The sequence below is a fragment of the Pseudoliparis swirei genome, chromosome 20, assembly GCF_029220125.1.
Source record: "Pseudoliparis swirei isolate HS2019 ecotype Mariana Trench chromosome 20, NWPU_hadal_v1, whole genome shotgun sequence".
In the NCBI taxonomy this organism is placed as follows: Eukaryota; Metazoa; Chordata; class Actinopteri; order Perciformes; family Liparidae; genus Pseudoliparis; species Pseudoliparis swirei.
In genome coordinates this window covers 23,259,329-23,277,372 of record NC_079407.1, presented here as the reverse complement: position 1 = coordinate 23,277,372, position 18,044 = coordinate 23,259,329, and the positions used below count along the sequence as shown (strand labels likewise).

The 18,044-nt window shown below is 43.8% G+C and overlaps 1 protein-coding gene across 1 annotated transcript; it reads left to right on the top strand.

The window, feature by feature from the left end:
- Positions 1 to 409: 409 nt before the first annotated feature.
- Positions 410 to 10,795, top strand: bmp16 (bone morphogenetic protein 16). Its single transcript, XM_056441065.1, has 4 exons — positions 410 to 683; positions 762 to 845; positions 7,065 to 7,441; positions 8,297 to 10,795. The coding sequence occupies exons 3-4, from the start codon at positions 7,072 to 7,074 to the stop codon at positions 9,370 to 9,372; spliced, it is 1,446 nt and encodes a 481-aa protein (XP_056297040.1). The 5' UTR covers positions 410 to 683; positions 762 to 845; positions 7,065 to 7,071; the 3' UTR covers positions 9,373 to 10,795.
- Positions 10,796 to 18,044: the final 7,249 nt, after the last annotated feature.

Here is an 18,044-nt window from a genome sequence, read left to right as displayed (position 1 = left end):
CTTATGCTTGTTTGCTTACTTGTGTTTGAGCTGTGTGTGTGTGTGTGTGTGTGTGTGTGTGTGTGTGTGAGTGAGAGAGAGATAGCAGCAGTGCAGTGAGTGTATCGGGGCCGGTCCTCGTGACATCACGATCTGGGAGGATCATACCGGCCAGTCAAGTCAATTACAGTTAAACTGAGTTTACCAGCTGGGCACTTAGTATAGCGTCAAAGAAATCTAAAAGAAGTGCGTATATGTGTGTGTGTGTGTGTGTGTGTGTGTGTTTGGGGGGGGGGGCGAGAGAGAGAGAGAGGAAAGGGGGAGGAGATACAAAAGGGAGGAACAGAGGAGAGAGAGACATAGTAAGGCGGTGTAGGAACTAGAGGGAGTTGTTGCCAGTGATACAGAACTGACAGACACAACTCTTTTTCTTCCTCCCGCAGCGTCCATCCGCACAGAGCCGACAACCGGTGCGCTTTACACAACCAGAGCAGGCGACAGAGAGAGGGAGTTGCCCCGCTTGCAGAGGTCAGACAGCCGGGGTGGAGGGGAAGAGCCGAGTTAAGAGTTTGCTTATCTGACACTGACGACAGGATGAGGAGCTGAGCGAGAGAGGGCAGAGAAAACATGGAGAGAGCAGCGTTACCTACAGCCCGTTCACATAGGAGACACAGGAGAGACCCGCACTGGTCACCTTGAAAGAGGTACACACACACAAAAAAGAAAGAAAAAAGAAAAAGAGACAAGAGGTAAATAGTCCACTTTGTCCAATTTGTCCAAAGGAGCGGGAGCGAGAGCCGAGGGATCGTAACACTGGAGCTCAAGGATAAACCATGGACTCTGCATACATCCCACTACACCTGGACGTGAGTACTACATCCATTTCACACACACACACACACACACACACACACACACACACACACATGTCTGCCTGTCATGCCACAGGCCACAGGAACTGTGCTGCTGAAACCATTAGTCACTCTGGGGAACAACACACACACACACACACACACACATTCATGCACATGCATACTCCGCAGGCGCGGCGTCACTCAATCAAAATCGTGTCCGGTGAGCAACTTGTCCAAGAATAATGCGTCCGCGATGAGTTCAAAGAGCGCAACTCAGCGCCGCCGCGGCACACACAGGATGAATTAACGCTCAGCGGCTTTAATGTGAAAAGCAGAGGTGTGTGTTCTGGGTCCGTATTTCACCGCGATGGCGTGACTGTCAACCGCACGATGAGAGCGATCTCCGGGCTTTCAGCAGCCCCGGGGTTCGATATGTCAATGTTTCCATGGGTGCGTGTGCAGTGTTGGGGGGAGGGGGGGGGCTCCCGTTAACCACAATGCACTTGTGACACTGAGACCTCCGGGCGTCTCAAGAGGAGGTCCTGAGGAAATACTTTTTTCGTTTTTTTCTTTAAAGCAAGAGGATGAAAGCTGTAGATACATGACAACCTGTTGATGCCAACACACATGAGACTGAAACAGAAGTCTGTGAATGCGATTCCTGATTGGTCGGTTATGATGAAGAAGAAGGAAAAGACCGGGTCTACTTCACTGAATGTCCACGAAATCCAACGTTTGTGTGTGTGTCTGTGTGTGTGTGTGGAACAGACCGGGTCCACTTCACTGAATGTCCACGAAATCCAACGTGTGTGTGTATGTGTGTCTAAATCCTTTTCACCGCTCTCACATATTTCTACTTGGCCTGTGTTACATACGTGTTAGTGCAGTTAGCATGTGTTAAACCCGGTACACACCGCTCTCAACATGTGTGTGTGTGTGTGTGTGTTTTTTTTTACGTCTCGGTCATTAAGCCCGCGAATCAGTCCAGCTGGGATGAATTACAGAGTGTTCTATAAAGTCCAACACGGCAGCCTAGAATATCGTTCTAATGATTTCATCTGTTTCGTCTTAGAGAGCAGAAACACAAGTCCACAACTGTTTTTGGACATTTTCTCACCGCGCCCCCATTATATATTAACTCCTCGGCTCAAAGTCGTGCACTAACGACCGGTTTAGCATGTGGAGCTTTGTGCAGTCAGAACTTCACAGTAAGTCACGTGAACGGCCGTGTTCTCAGGTACACGCATTTATCACATTCGGTCTCGAGAGGTTGTCCAACGTGAGATTATTTTTGAGGTGTTTGAGTCGGGGAGAGAAAAATTAAACGCCGCACGTGTCATGTTGTCGGGAATAATGAGACCGGCAGCGTCGAAAAAAACGAGAGCTAGGAGGGGAGGGGGTGGGGATCAGCGAGAATGAGAAAAGGAATTTAGGAAAAGAAACACGGGAAGAACAACAGGAAGGGAAAGTTGAGGGACCAAGCGTAACATGAAGACAGCAGCGGTGGATAAATCAGCCGGCTGCTGCGGTGACACTCGGGCCCTCTGGCCCGGCAACAGTCTGCGGCTCTCTTCCGCAAAAACACCATTCATTTAAAAGCTAGGGGAAAGAAGAAGCAGAAGAAGAAAAAAAAAGAGCAACGTTAAATGGCAGAGGAAGAAAAAGAGAGAGGGAGAAAGGGGGAGCTGTAGGGAATAGGAAGGTGCTGCAGAGAAGCACAAAAACAGATATCGTTCACGAGTGAAGAACAAGAGAAATATGGCCGGGGGAGGAAATTGATGGATGAATCAAAAGAGAGGGAAAAAGGGGAAACGGAGAAAGAGAAAAGCGGTTGAAGGGGTATGACAGCGCGAAGCGCAAAGCAAAAGGGCAAAGGTCAAGGAATGCAGAAAGGAAGGAGGAAGGGGAAAGGGAGCAGGGTTTGAAATAAACAGATAAAAAAGAGAGGCACGCGAGATAGAAACATGACAAAGGCAGGAGTTAGAAACGGACGTCGGAGGGCAGAGGTTTTAATCAGAGAGTTCAGAAAGACACGAAGGGGGGGGGGCGACGAAGAAGAAGGGTCACGCCGCGGTCTTCTTCGGGGCTCAGGTCTAGTTTGTCTAATAGGCTGCAGCATGTACACAGGGGGACGATGCCGAGGCCCCGACCCTTCATCTCACCTCATCGTGGACCCATTCATCATCACAGATGTCCTCCTTTATCCCCCCCAACAACATTTGATCAGTTCACATTCCTGCCAGAGAGAAACAATAATATAAAACGTGTAACTCAGCGGGAGCGTCAGATATGAAAGCAGGAACTGGGGGGAATGAGACGACGTCTGGATGTACACGACACGTCAGAGATGCTAAAAATAGGCCTGTGTCATCTTTGTTCAGTTTTGAATGGTGTTGAATACACCCAATACGCCCAGGAGAGCCGGGATTCCATTCAATTCAGTTTATTTCATACAGCCCGATATCACAAATTCCGAATTTGCAATCTCGAATTTGACGACCTGTACACGCACGACATCCCCGTCACATCGGATCAGGAAAATCTCCCCGAGAAATGAGCGGACGCGTGCGTGTCAGAGCGATGTAGGGCATCGAACCTCTTTTCCCGTGCGCAGGTCGGGACACGCCCTGTCGTGTGATGACTGAACCTTTGAACCTCCGAGTCACCCGGGTGGTTTTATACTTTGTGAGGAAAGTACAGGAGAGAGATGGTGTTGTTGTCCTTAATCTGCTTTACAAGCGTCCACAGAATATGGGAGAGGCTGTCCGGCATGGCGTCTAATCTGTAATTGTCCTCTGCTCCGTTGCCTCGGGTGAAACGGCCCTGGGTGGGGCCGCGAGAGTTTAATGGATAGCCAGCAACAATCCCACGCTTTGGAGGTGGCTTACTTTCCCAGGCCTGCCCTTTGAACCGCGCACCACATGAGCAACACACAGCGATGCATAAAAAAAGCGTACACGCCTTCACACCTCTGAACTCCCTTTAACCCTCTTTCTGACAGCGCGGTGAGATTAGCGGTCGTTACGGCGTCGTTATGTGTCCGCGCGGCCGTAAACGGCTCTGTTATCTCGCTGCTGAGGGCTTAATCGATTCTCTGTCCCTCGGAGAGAGGGATGAGAAACGGAGATAGAGAGGAGAGATACGCGAGGACGAGGAAAGAGTCGAGAGTTGGAAACAAGTGGAAGACAGGTGCACTTTGTTTTTGATAAAAAAGGATCATTTTTACTCGTTTAGTCAGCCAATTCTATCGATCCAATCCTCTCCTACTTCTACTTCATTTATTTACACTACACACATACACACACATTTCATTTTCATTTACACTACACACATACACACACTTTGCATTTTGCACACTCTGTCTATATTTAATATTTTTATCTTTAATTTAATTTTACACTGCAGTCATTAGTATTGTATTGTGTATGCATATATGTTGTATATATATACACATATATTTTATTTTGTATTTTATATTTTACTTTGTATACTTTGCAAAGTCATTGTATTATATTTGTTTGTGTGTGTGTATATATATATACATATATGTTTCATTTTATATACATATATATACTTCATTTTGTATTTTATATTTTACTTGTATACATCTATATCTTTCATCCCTGTTTTTTATATTTTATATTTTATATTTTATTCTCGTGTGTTTAGTTTATTGGTGCTGCTACTGTGACGACAAATTTCCCCTTGGGGATTAATAAAGTATATATCTATCTATCTATCTATCTGTTATATGTTGCACTCGTGTTGCTTCGAAGTTGATATCGTCTCGTTTGGGACTCCTTCGCTCGGGCCCTTTTACTCCTCCGCTCTTCTGTCACAGAGGGCCGTTAACTTGCACGGTTTCTAATTACTGGCTCAGTTATTATTAACACACCTGCTCTACAGATGTGCAGGGTGTCAGCCAAGGTCGAAGGGATAATTACATGATTCCCTCTCCCTGTTCCCGCACTGAGAATAGTCACAGAGGAAGAGATAAGCGGATCACTTAGGCTGAGTCAGCTGAAAGAGGATTGACTCTCTTGATCTTAAAGGAGCGCTGGTGTGCCACCTGTGGGGTCACTGTCAGGATTATTCTTCCGCAATTAAGAAGAGCAAATGAATAACGCAGGGGGATTAATTCATAAGATGACACTACCGTTGGGGAAAGCTCAAAAGACACTTCTGCATATATGCCTTGGAGTATATATATATTGAGGTTCAAGAGCAAACATCATACAAACCACTAACCTTATATGTTTGAGCATATCCTTTTTTATTAATGTTTTTATTCGATATGAATTTGTTCAAAATGTTCAAAAGATTCCGTATTCAGACAACGCTCTTCTCTTTCCCTCTTTCCTGGCCTGTAAAAGTCAAAGGGCGATGAGCAATGTGTGCTTGAATGTAATGATTTTGAACATAGTTGAACCAAAACTTAACAGAATGGTCTCTCAAGCACTTAAATTAAAAATTGCAGGATTTAACCCAGGTGTTTGTTTATATATATATATATATATATATATATATAAATATATATATACATATATACACATATATACATATATATGCATATCCATAAATATATATACACATATATATACATACATATACATACATATACATACATAAACATACATATATATATACATACATATAAATACATATATATACATACATATATATATACATATATACATATATGTATATATACAACACACAAGGATCAATATTGTACAACAACTGCATCTGAATGATAAATATTGTTTGGGTTTGGTTAAAGTTTGTTTATATGCTGTTAATATACCTGTGATCTAAGAGTCCATTAAATTAAGTAATAGGCAGCAAGTTTTTTGAGTAATTCGGCAAAGATTCCACGATAATGTTTCAGCATTTTGTAATTCAAGTGGAACCCCAGGGTGTGCAACGTTATGGATATAAAAAGCCAGAACGTAGCCCTTCTCCTGCAGCTCTGTCCGAAGTCCCGCCCACCAGACGAGCGTACAGTTCATACAACAACCAGTACAAGTCGTCATTCTTTTCAGACAGTGACCTTTACAAGTATGAATGGTTCATTTCAAACGTCATTTTTCACACAGTAACCAAGTACGAGCACTATCATCACGATCGGGATTAGGATTGCGATGACATTATAGCAGCAACCTATCAATATCAACTATTATAATTCAGAGATGGAGAGAAGATGGAGAGAAGTTGCTAATAGTTTAGACCGCTGCTCATCATAGCGCTCACACAAAAGGCTAAACTATTCAATTATATCAGACAAGTGTGTTTCCCTTTTTTTATTGCTTTGCAGTGTCGGCAGTTATTGCCAAAGGAGGAAAAGCAACTTTTCCGGCAACTTTTTTTCCCAGGACATTCGACCTCATGCATCTGTAACAGCCAATAGGAGCACCCCGTCTCTGTGATTGAACCGGCTTCTGATTGGCCAAACTCATCCATGGCGTACACAGTTTTCTAAAGCCTGAAAACGAAGAGTCAAGAGGAAGATCAGAAGTCTAGTTGTCTCTCAGACCACTTAAATCCAAAAATGTTAAAAAAGTTCATATGGATATTTTTTCTCCCCAGATACACCAAAAACCAACGGCCTACCCTATTAAATGAAAAGCTTTCAATCTTCTTCACTCGTGCTGACATCATTATAGAAAGCTTGAATGAATATTCTCCAGCGATAAAAAAATGAAAAGAGAAGAAGATATCCGTCATGGTGACCGGCCTCCGCGACACCATTACGATCCACAGCCGTTGATTCATGCTCCATGTCTTTTCATTCACAGCACTGTGATCTCTTTCACACACACACACACACACACACACAACACGGAGCGTGAATACATTACAGAGTTTAATTACTCTTGGGTGTCCTAGGATGTATGTGGCCCTCGGGGGTACGAAGCTTGCCATAAATTAAGGGAGAAAAAACAAACAGCTTCATATGGCGATGTGGACAGTCAATTTCTTGAACATATGCCACATGAAGGCTGGAGACTGATGAGAAACGTGTGTGTCCAGGAAGAGGAAGACATACGCATGATATACAGAGTCCTGGAGGATCTCAGAGGAGCTATCCCTTTTGCATATTGTGCCAAGTTTATAAAAGGATGAGAAAACTCTGCATAAACCTGCCTTCGTAAATGTGTCCGTTGATGCTAAGATTGCTTCATTTGGCCTTTTTATTCACCGCTCCTTCTGTTGATTTCTCCTCACCTCCAGGTCCACCATGTTCCCTGCTAACCTCCTGCTCCTCATGGTCCTGCTGCTACCTCAAGCCTCGTCCGGTCGCCAGGGTGGAGACGCCAGCAAGATCGACCACGGCGGGGTGTCCGGCGCGCCGCCCTCCGCGTCGCCCCCGCCGGCTGGTTCCCTCCTCCTGGAGCCCAGTCTGGCTCGGACCATCCAGAACCTCCTCCTGAGCCGACTGGGCCTGCAGTCGCAGCCCGACCCTCGGCCCGGGGTGCCGGTGCCCGGGTACCTCCTCAATCTTTACCGCTTCCACCAGCAGCAGTACCATCTCGTGGAGGACCCGTCGTTCAGCTTCCCCAGCCGTCACATCCAGCAGGCCAACACCGTACGCAGCTTTCACCATAACGGTAAGCCCACTGGGTCACTGGTCGTGAGAATTAAAAGGTATATCGAAGCACGATTGTTTGGCCTTTGCACTTTAGTTTCAAGGGAGCTGTTCCTTGTTTTATTTCCCACGGATGATTCTGTAAAGATCCTATTTGCGACAGATGTTTGTTGTGACTCACCATCACAAAGGAGGAGCCATCTGTGCGCTCCGATAAGATGGGTTGTTTACAAGTCTTCTTTCAAAAGATGTGTGAGAGCAAGAAACACGGAGGGGAAGTTTATTCTGGACTTTGCTCTGCAGTTCCGAGGGGAAACATGTGTCGTTGGGCCCCGCCCATTGCTCTGCCAGTCACTTCCAAGTTAACACGTATCTTTTCTTCATTTAACTTGTTTAAAACACAACTTTTTTTAGGGATATGCATGTGGCGGTAATGAACTGACATGATGAAGCTCGTAAAATACGATATTTTGAGAGCAGCAGATTTTGAATCAGGTGCCTGTCAGTGGAGGAATGGTCTCAAATAAAGGTTATTGACAAGAAAATGCTTTTCTGTAGTTATTGTTGATAATCCAGCCTGATTCAGATGCAATAAATGCAATGTACAATTCACAAAAGTACACAATAAAGCTTGTAGTGATTAACTTCCCCCAATATCTTCTAGCAAAAGGTAAAAGTTGGAACTTACACTGTCAAGTTTAGCTATCCACCGTATTAACATGCCTTCTTTCCTCGTAATAGTAGATCATTTGGCGATTTTTCTGCTAATAAATATCCAGCAAATGACAAATCTGACTGATGTAGCCCCTGCTGTGTGTGTCTTGTTGAGTGTAAATCAACTCCCTCACCCCCTCGTCTCTCTTCCTCCTTCTCTCAGAGCCCCTCGGAGACAGTCCTCTAGCAGCGGGCCGTACGAGGAGGCACATCTCCTTCAATGTCTCCTCCATCCCTCAGGATGAGAGGGTGCTGTCTGCCGAGCTCCGGCTCCTCCGCGGTGACAGAGCCTCTCTGGGTCCCGGGGTCCAGAGACTAAACCTATACCTCACTGGGCACCATGAGGACGGCGAGCCCACCCTGCTGGAGACACGATTACTCACCACCGGCCTCCACGGTCAGAAAGCAAGTGGCTTCTGGGAGGCTTTCAGCCTAAATGCAGAGCTCCTCCATGAAGCCCTTGCTGGGACTGGCAGTCTGGGCTTCCTCCTGGAGGTCAGAAATGAGAACAGCACCTCATTGATCCCTGAACAGAACCTCTTCCCGGCCTCCGCTGAGGAGGAGGCAGATCAACACAACCAGGGACACCTGAGAGTATGCCGGTCTGTGGGTCAGGACGATCACAGCTGGGCCCAGGAGAGACCCCTCTTGGTGACCTATAGCCACGACGGCCGCGGAGAGGCCTTGGTCAAACACGGCAAATGGACCCCGAATGGGGGTCAGAGGATGAGAGGGAGAAAAGGGACAAAAGACAGGACCGGGAGCGGCAGCAAGGGCCGCAATAGAGACCAAGCCTCGGGCAGGGACAGGAAAACGGGGTATACGGTGCCGGGCTGGGCGGGCGCTGAAGGAGGGGTCAACTGGAGCGACGGGGGGAGGGTGAAAAGAAACGGCGGCCGCGCTGCGAAACTGAAGCGCCTTTCTCGCAACAGGTGCCGCCGTCATCCTCTGTACGTCGACTTCAACGACGTGGGCTGGCACAAGTGGATCATCGCGCCCAGCGGCTACGACGCCTTCTTCTGCCTGGGGGAGTGTCGCTTCCCCCTGGCCGACCACATGAACTCCTCCAGCCACGCCATGGTGCAGACCCTGGTGAACTCCGTGAACGGAGCGGTGCCGCGGGCCTGCTGCGTGCCCACCTCCCTCAGCCCCATCGCCCTGCTCTACCTGGACCCTCAAGACCGGGTGGTGCTGAAGAACTACCAGGACATGGTGGTGGAAGGCTGCGGCTGCCGGTAGGGGACGGGAGGACTTCGCCAGACGCGGATGGAGGATGATCGAGGGAATAGGAGAGAGGAGAGCATGAAAAGGCAGATGGTGGGAAGAAGAGACGCCAGCGAACTGGAGACATGGAGGGTAATAGAGACAAATGTAACAGCTCAAGAAGGGTGAGGGGAGATGAGGGAGATAAGGGGATGGATGTAGCAGCTAAAAATGGATGATGAGGAGCAAGGAAAAGGGTCAGATATAGAAAGAGAAAGAGCGATCAGACATCATTTGCTACACAGAAAGGATAAATAGTGAGACGATAACGGCAGAGGAAGCAGAAATACGGTGAATACAGATATACTGCCAGGATTACTTTTCACGTTTTTACCATTTCGTGATGATGCGGCTGTTTACACAATCAACCAAAAGGCTCCCGGCGCTTTAAAATCAGACGGCGTCTGTTCTATATCCCGGCGTTTGCCACTCATCTCATACGTCTGACGGGCACGCGTTGTTTAGCAGAATCCTCCAAGTTCCTCGACGACTTCCTGACGATCGACAGCATTAGCAATATGACGACGGCACTCGTGCATCATCTAAACTTTGTGCGACTGTGATGTTTCTGCAGTATTTGAACCAAGAAGTAGGGAGCGTCTGTAATCTGAATCCCCCCCCCCCCCCCCTTACAAGTGCCCTCCTACATCACAAACTATTTAAAACCACAACAATAATGCTGAGGAAACTATTATGCTATTGTTTGAATGTACTACTATCACTATTATTTAAAAAAATAAAATAGATTTTTTTTATTTTTTATGTACATTTATTTTACAGACGTGAAGAAAATCCAAGTGATGGTCATCTTGTGATTTTAAATAATTCCACTGAATGGCGATTCTAACTTTAAAAAAACAACACATTATGTATTTAAGTAGCAGCAATATGGTGTATTTAATCTCGGGAAAAAATATTTTAAAATACCTGCACTCAGCAGAGCGTACAGCAAACAGAATAAGAAAGCCTGCCGTGCACATGAAGTAATTTATGGTAGCTTTACTTCCGTACAAATGTTCAGTGTTTTGAATCAGCAGTCTGTGTTACTTCAACGTTCCACCTTATCATTTCATACATGTTGGTGTCCTACATGATACACATGAAGTGGTGTTGCCTTTAAAAAGCTCAACTAACAAGTCAATTGAAAGCTTGGTGTATTGTAGCTACTGAAGTGTGTAACAACAGGTGTCTCTGCTAGTTGTGTCTGCATGTGTCAAGAAAAATAAAAAAGCAGGACCGACATTAAAACTTGGACTATAGTGCCTTTCAACCCGGGGCTTGAAAACATGAGCTTAGTAAATGTTTTTTCCGTGTTGCATTTTCCTCCCTAATGTTAAGCAACAGCTTGTAAAATGTTTGACAGTATACCTCTAATAAACAAAGCAAACAGCACAACTGTCACGTGGCTTTTCTTATGCATCGACCATTTTCTCCTTCATGCGAGTTTTCTTCAGCCTATACAGTTGAATTATTGCCATGTTCAGGAAGAAAAAAAAAGGAAGCCAGAAGTCCCACAGAGAGATTTTAACAGATGTTTGGACATGACACTTTAGCTCAGGAAGAAGCTTTAAATTCTCACATCTGTGAGTTTTAAATTGAAGGGAAATGTCTCATCTTCAACGTGCGTCCTCGCCGAGATCCTACCCGGCGACATCGCACACACGTGTCTGATCCCTGATATCACACGTGGAGGCGGAAAAAGAAAGAACATGTCGATGAACAAAGATGCAGGAGCAAAATGGTTTCCACACTTGGCTGCAGGGGTCAAACCAACTCAGTGGGGCCCGGCCCTCAGGTGTCTGGAGCCCACACCCTGCCCCTCACAGGTTGATTTAGTCTGTTAGATAGACAGTAAGATCTAAGTATAGTAACATGGGATGCTACACACCTGATATGTTACTTTTGCTATATTACTTCTCAGTTTTCTATCTATTTTCTACCATAAATGAAGGTTGAATTTTAAACGCAGAACTGTAATTATAAAAATACTGTATACACACTCATTTGAAGGTGGGAGTAAGACCGGGACTGTGTGATTTTCATGTGTGTGTGTGTGTGTGTGTAGAGGCAGAAAAAGAGACATAGGATGTTTGACATGATGTCCACAGATGGTTTGTGCCTCTGCCAGTATATTTCATCTCGTGGGCTGTAACACATCGTGGTTCACTTAGTGGTTGACTGATAACCTCTGGCCTTTTTTTCCCTCCATGACCTCCTACTCACTCTTTAACCTAAAATCCCTTCACTGTGCTACCTTTCCTGACTTATCTAGCGGTTCTTATCTCGGCCTATTTGTCAATCATCTGCCCGTCTTGTCTCAGTTTTTGTTTCTAAACCTTTTTCCTCTTTTAACCCGACTTATCCACTCAATCTTTTTCCAGCTGCTGGATCAGAAACAAGTGCTGAGCAGTTGATGTGTGAGTATTGATAGGGAGAGGAGTGAGTATTGATACCCTGACCTGTTGGATCAATGTGCTGCAAAATTACATTACATGTCATTTAATTCAATGATATATCAAAATGTCCCTCTTTCGGCACCATGCAGTGAGGAGCATTTAGGTATATCTATTGGCATAAATTGAATATAATATTATTTTTTATTTAATGTATAGTCACCTGTAAAATATATATATATATAAATATATATATATAAATATATATATATATATATTAATATATAAATATATATATATATATATTCTTATTTATTTTTATTTTTTTTCTCCATTGCCTTATGTTTAAAGTAGCTCAGAACCAACAAACCAGACACTGGCTCTAGATATAGGTAGATTTGTGTTTTCGTGTTTTTCGTGTCCCGTAGTTCTCCTACTCGCTCGGCACACTGGAGAAGTTTCAGTTGGTTGCAATATGAAAGCTCACCACTAGATGCTGCCAGATCCTACACACTAAACCTTTAAAAAGGAATAATTGTAGTTTGCTACAACATGGCTGTCATATGTGTTTCGGCAAATCCGGGGGATGGTTCAAAGCCAATGTTATTGTCTGACTTGTGTTCCTCGATTGTTATTGCGATATTATTAATAATAGACGTTGCAAAAGCCCTCCGGCTTCGGCAGGTTTTGTCTGTGCTGAACTTCTTCTTCTGGTTCTTTTTTAATAAATGTGCAAACATTTCTACATTGGTTTTTTTCTGTCAAGATGGGGTGCCAAGTGAACATTAATGAGAAATAAAATTAACTTTTTGGATTTTAGTAAATGGCTGCAATGAAACAAAGAGTGAAACATGGAAAGGGGTCTGAGTACTTTCCGTACCCGCTGTACATGGGAGTGTATGACATCATAATACACAAGTATATGTAGACAGGATGTGTTTTAGACATTTGGAAATCCTTTGTTACAAAACAGTTTCCATATATTTCTGAGAGGGCATCAGTGATTGGAAAAAAATTGTGGTTTTGAAAAATAGAAGCAGCTAAAAAACCCGATTTTTCTTTAACAGTGATAACAAATAAAATCCCAGACGACCGTGATATACCAGCAGCAGACGTACCGGGCATCACTTAGACTGCCGGGGTCACGGACCCTTAATGACTGCAGAATATTCCCCTTTGGACATCAGAAACTGTTTTCAAACATACGAACCCCTTAAGTACACTAAGTTGCCGTTTGATACATATAATGTGTCACACAATAAAACGATAGCGTCCCAAATCACTCGAGCAGACGTGGATGTATCTACCAGTTGTGTGCTTCATGCTGCAGCCGCTGAGTTGGTAGTTTCAGTCTGGAACACACAGAACACGTCGTGAGAGTTTGGGGTTCAGCCTCCGAGCTTCAAAGAAAGACTCGAACGAGCAAAACTGGACCTCCGGGTCGGTCCCAGAGTGAAGCAGGTGCAGCGCGTTGAAACCCGGAGAAGGCCGACAGGAAGCCGTCAGGTCACGAGGCAGAACCCTGGCAGTCCGTATCTCATTTTTCCAGACTCATATGCATGTGTTTTTCAACTGTGCAGATGTTGCATAAGAAACAGCTGTTCTAAATTCATCCTCGTCACTTGTGTAACCCTGAATATTCCAGATAGCATCTTTATCAAAAGTTACACCAGTTTAAACATTTAATCAACCTACGAACAGTCTGTACACCATGCTGCTCCTCCTCCTCCTCCTCCTCCTCCTCCGTCCATCTGTTCATTTATGTTTTCATCTCATCTCTGCCTTCCCTTACAGCTCAGCAGTGAAGAACGATGTTGTTACAGGTGTCTCACAATGCGGTTGCTGTCCCTGCTTCAATGGGAATTGCATTCATTCCTTCCCTCCTTTCTTTCCTTCTCTATACTTTCTCTCACCGCCTCTGATTTGCTCTTGATAATCGAGGCATGCGTTCAGGGACCACTGGAGTAGAGCAGGGAGGCGATGTTCATGAGTTCAGTTTTAATTGGCCCTGTGCTGAGGATGGAGGCAAACAGTTGGGCTCAACATGTAGCTCTTAATTCTCCTCTGGAACAGCCGTCATAAAAGATCACATTTATTACAGCGTGGGTCTCATTTTCATTCTCAGCTGTGGGGAAAAGTTATTCACCAACATAATGACTGAGATCTGGACAAGAACATCACAACAACAATATCCAACAGGGTAGGAAACATAAAAAGTCAGATGTCACAGGGCCTATGATCTATAGATTAGTATTAAAACCACTTAAATCGAGGAGATAACGTTTACAATGTGCACATGAAATCCTGGTAATAATCTTCAAATGCAAAATGCAAGTGCCAAGAAGTCTCGCTCATTCTGGTATGTTTTACTGATCAACACAAACACGTTGCAGCACACACGAGACCATGAGAAGCATCACCATGCCCCCTCTGCATTTCATTAAAATCAGACTTTTCTGAACAATGTCGCCATAGCTTTAAGCCATTAAGATAGCCAAAACTACAAAAGTTAAAACTCAACTCATGATATATTGTAATCATCTTTACTTGTATTACTAAAACTTATTTAGTGAAGAAAAAATGCCTTTTCCGTGTGACCTTCACCGAATCGGTGTCCTCAGTGTGCTCCCGGACCAGCAGGGTAAAAGCGGTGACAACAGATCCATCACTGACGGTTAGATGATGAAGAGCCAACAGACGGGAAACAAACAGAGAGGAGGGGACAGAACGAATGAGACACTGTGAAGAAAAGAAGAGAGAAACATGAGAAGGAAAAGAGATGACAGGGGGGGGAAAGACAGGAGCTGGTGGACAGCTGTTGGTCTGTTTACTACGAGGATGTTGCTCTTCTCCAGATGTTTAGCAGCAGACGGAGGAAACAGGAGAGAGAGAGAGAGAGAGGAGGGTACCGGGACGAAAGAGAAAGAGAGAGACAGAGCAAAAAAAGGATGGGAGTGGAGGTTTTTCGGTGGCGGTTGCCAGTTTTGACTTATCGTGGCGTACTATATGACTTGCACATTTTTAAAAAGCTACGTGGTCGCTAACAGGGAGTCATAGTGAGAATGCCCCGTCACGAAATAACAGAGGAAACCAACACCGCCGATCCTCCTAAATCATCTAGAAAAGTTTTTTTTAAAGAAAAAAGTTAAATACTTAAAGTGAAAATCACACAATGTGGATATAATATGTTAACCTATACATCTTGTACCTCTAATCTCTGGCTATATGTCCTGGTTTTCTTTGTTTCTTGTCTAGCTTGCTTCACGAGGGGAGAGGCTTAATCCTCAGGATTTGGGTTTACTGCTAAATTCCACGACATGAGATTAACTCCTGTGCAAACACATCGGCTGAATCTAAAGGGAGATGTCAGCGTTCGCTGTATACATCTCCACTCTGACTCAGAACCTCCCTCCTATCGGTCAAATGGAGGGAGGGAGCAGGAAAAAGGAAAGTGGGAAAATCATGGAAGGGAGTGACGAGAGAAGTTATACTTGAAACTCGAAATGGGGCAATAAATGTATTCATTTCACAAAGAGGAGAGGTCGATGTAATCCCTCTTCATACCGTATCAAAACCATATAATACTATTATTATTAGCATTATTTCAAAGGGACCATGTACAGTTAAAACATAAATGTTTGATTTGATCCGCTGTACCAGATTATAGCTATACAGCTAATTTGCATCTGTAGTCCCTTGACAGACCATAATAAACATAAAACAATAACAAATAGTACATAATAAATACACACTATGCAAAGTTACAGGACAGCATTTTAAATATAAGAAGAACATACTATTTAAAAGTATTAAAACGATTAAAATAAGTTATACACACCATTAAAAGCAAGTAATAAGAACCATTAAAGGTAAGTAAAACACTGTCAAAAGTAAGTAATAAGAACTATTAAAATGCAATTAATATGAGTCATAATAATACTTTATTTCAATGAATACAGCTGCGGCGCACGTTTGGTAACGTCTGGACCAGTATGATGTCAGAAGGGCCTTTGAACTGGGAGGTTTCTCCTAATAAAGAAAAGATCATCCCCCCGTCGTTGTTCCTCTCGCCTCATACAGCTTGAGTAAGAGGATATTTTCACTATACTTTGTTCTTCTTCATTGAAATTGCACATGTATCCAAGTCTGAAAAGGAGGCTGATAACAGGCCCACAGATAACCGTCGGGCTCGTCAGCGAGCACCGACGGGTACATGATGACGCTCCTGAGATGCATTACTGCAGGACGCAGCCTTTCCAAACTCTCTCCGAAAAAAGTAACAGGAGGAAAAGAAGAAACAAAACGGAGACGGGGAGAGGGGAAAGAAATAGAGAGGAGGGAGAAGGCCTGGCATAAAGATTAGATTAGCACTTTAAAACATCTGTGGACTCGTCCGGCCCGAGCTACGCTTCCCCACAGATTTGGACCCGATCTCACATTTTCTTTCCTCCAGCTCCCCTCCGTCTGCTCTGCTCTCCACCTCTACTTCCTCCACCCTCGTCCCCCTTCTGCGGTTTGTCTGTTCGGTTTGATCCGTCATTGAGGCCTTTTAGTTATAAAGGCTAAGAATGGTGGTTTTTTTATTCTTATGAGCAATTCGTTTAACCCTCCTGTTACCTTTACATTTACTGACATATTTTACCCTCGGGGTCAATTTGACCCCAGCGATTAAAACCTCCAGAAAATTATTAGAATTAATATTGTTTCCCAAGTTTAAGTGTGAGGTACTTTATGTTTGTTTGTTGACTAGCTAAATATCCCTTTAAATATATAAAAAAGTTGATATTTCTTATATGTTTGACACAGTGAAAAACAGCCTGGGGTCAAATTGACCCCAAAGAACACCGACGTTAAACATTGAATGGGATCAAATTGACCCTAAAGGTAACAGGAGGGTTGAAAAAAAAGAAAAGAAAAGACTAACTCCATCTGACCATAAAACGGCCATTTGGACAAACCCCTTTGGACAAAAAGATTAACCCCAAATTTGACTCTCTGATATGTGGCGACATTTGCTTTTGGCATTAGCATCGTAGCACCTGCTGGCGTCGTTAGTAGTTCAGGAGCGGTGAATAATTCGCTCGTCTGCGTGACATGATGGACACGGACACACACACAGCGTTAACACTCCCGCCTTCCCCAGAGTTGTATTTATTTAGGACTCTTGCAGACTTTTCAATTGAAGGTAAGGGACAACCTATTCTGTTACCATATGACTTTTGTGCATCTATTAGCACCGGCCTGGTTCAGAGGGTTTTTCTCCTTTCCTTTCCCCTCCTAGCTATGCATTTGTTTCCAGCTGCATTGAGCTGTAACTCCAAAGTGAGGAAGGGTGGGAACAGTAGGAGTCAAAGCGATGGAAAGACTGATATATACTCTCTAATCTCCTCTGGTGGGCTGGTGAAGACTCAATTATTCTGTCTGAAAATCAAGAGATGAGCTGAAACCCTCGAGGGACACCAGGAATGTCCATCAGAAAAATAAGTGTCCTTAATACATTATATTAACTGCGCAATGTCTCAATTGAACTTTAATATCACGCCCAAAGTCGAAATTAAAACTGTACCTAAATGTGTTATTTTGTTTCTATTTTTACCTTCGCATTGAAAATGCGGAAGGTAATGTTTTGATCGCCGTGTATTTACTTATTTATGTATTTATTTATTTATTTATTTGTATGCGTGTTATATGCATAAGTAAAAAAGTTTTAAACCGAATCGCATGAAATTTAGTGGGATGATTGGTTATTATCCGGGGACCATTTGATTAGATTTTGGGATCGATCGGGTCAAAGGTCAAGGTCAAGGTCATGAAAAAGGTCAAAATCTTCTTGAATCGCATGAAATTTGGTGGGATGATTGGTTATTATCCGGGGACCATTTGATTAGATTTTGGGATCGATCGGGTCAAAGGTCATGGTCAAGGTCATGAAAAGGTCAACATCTTCTTTTTACCATAGCGTGGTCAATTTATATCCAATTGGCATGCAACTAATGCCAACATGTTCATAATTCAATGCCCAATCTTGTGATATGCGAAGGTATGCGCTCTACCGAGTGCCCATTCTAGTTTGGTCTGTTTTTGTGTTGTTCTTTACCCTTCTATTTCTCCTTTCTCTTTGTATTGTATCCTTAAAGTTCTGTCTTGTTAAATTGTAAAAATCAAAATAAATATATATTAAAAATGTTTTTAAATACCTAAAAAAAAAACTGTTCAATAAAGTCCAGCCGAGTAAAAGCTATAAAAAGGACTCCA

Excerpts from the sequence above, each read along its gene's own strand:
- bmp16 (XM_056441065.1), top strand. The coding sequence starts at position 7,072 with ATGTTCCCTGCTAACCTCCTGCTCCTCATGGTCCTGCTGCTACCTCAA. Across the intron at positions 7,442-8,296 it reads ACGCAGCTTTCACCATAACG|AGCCCCTCGGAGACAGTCCT; the intron begins GTAAGCCCACTG and ends TCCTTCTCTCAG.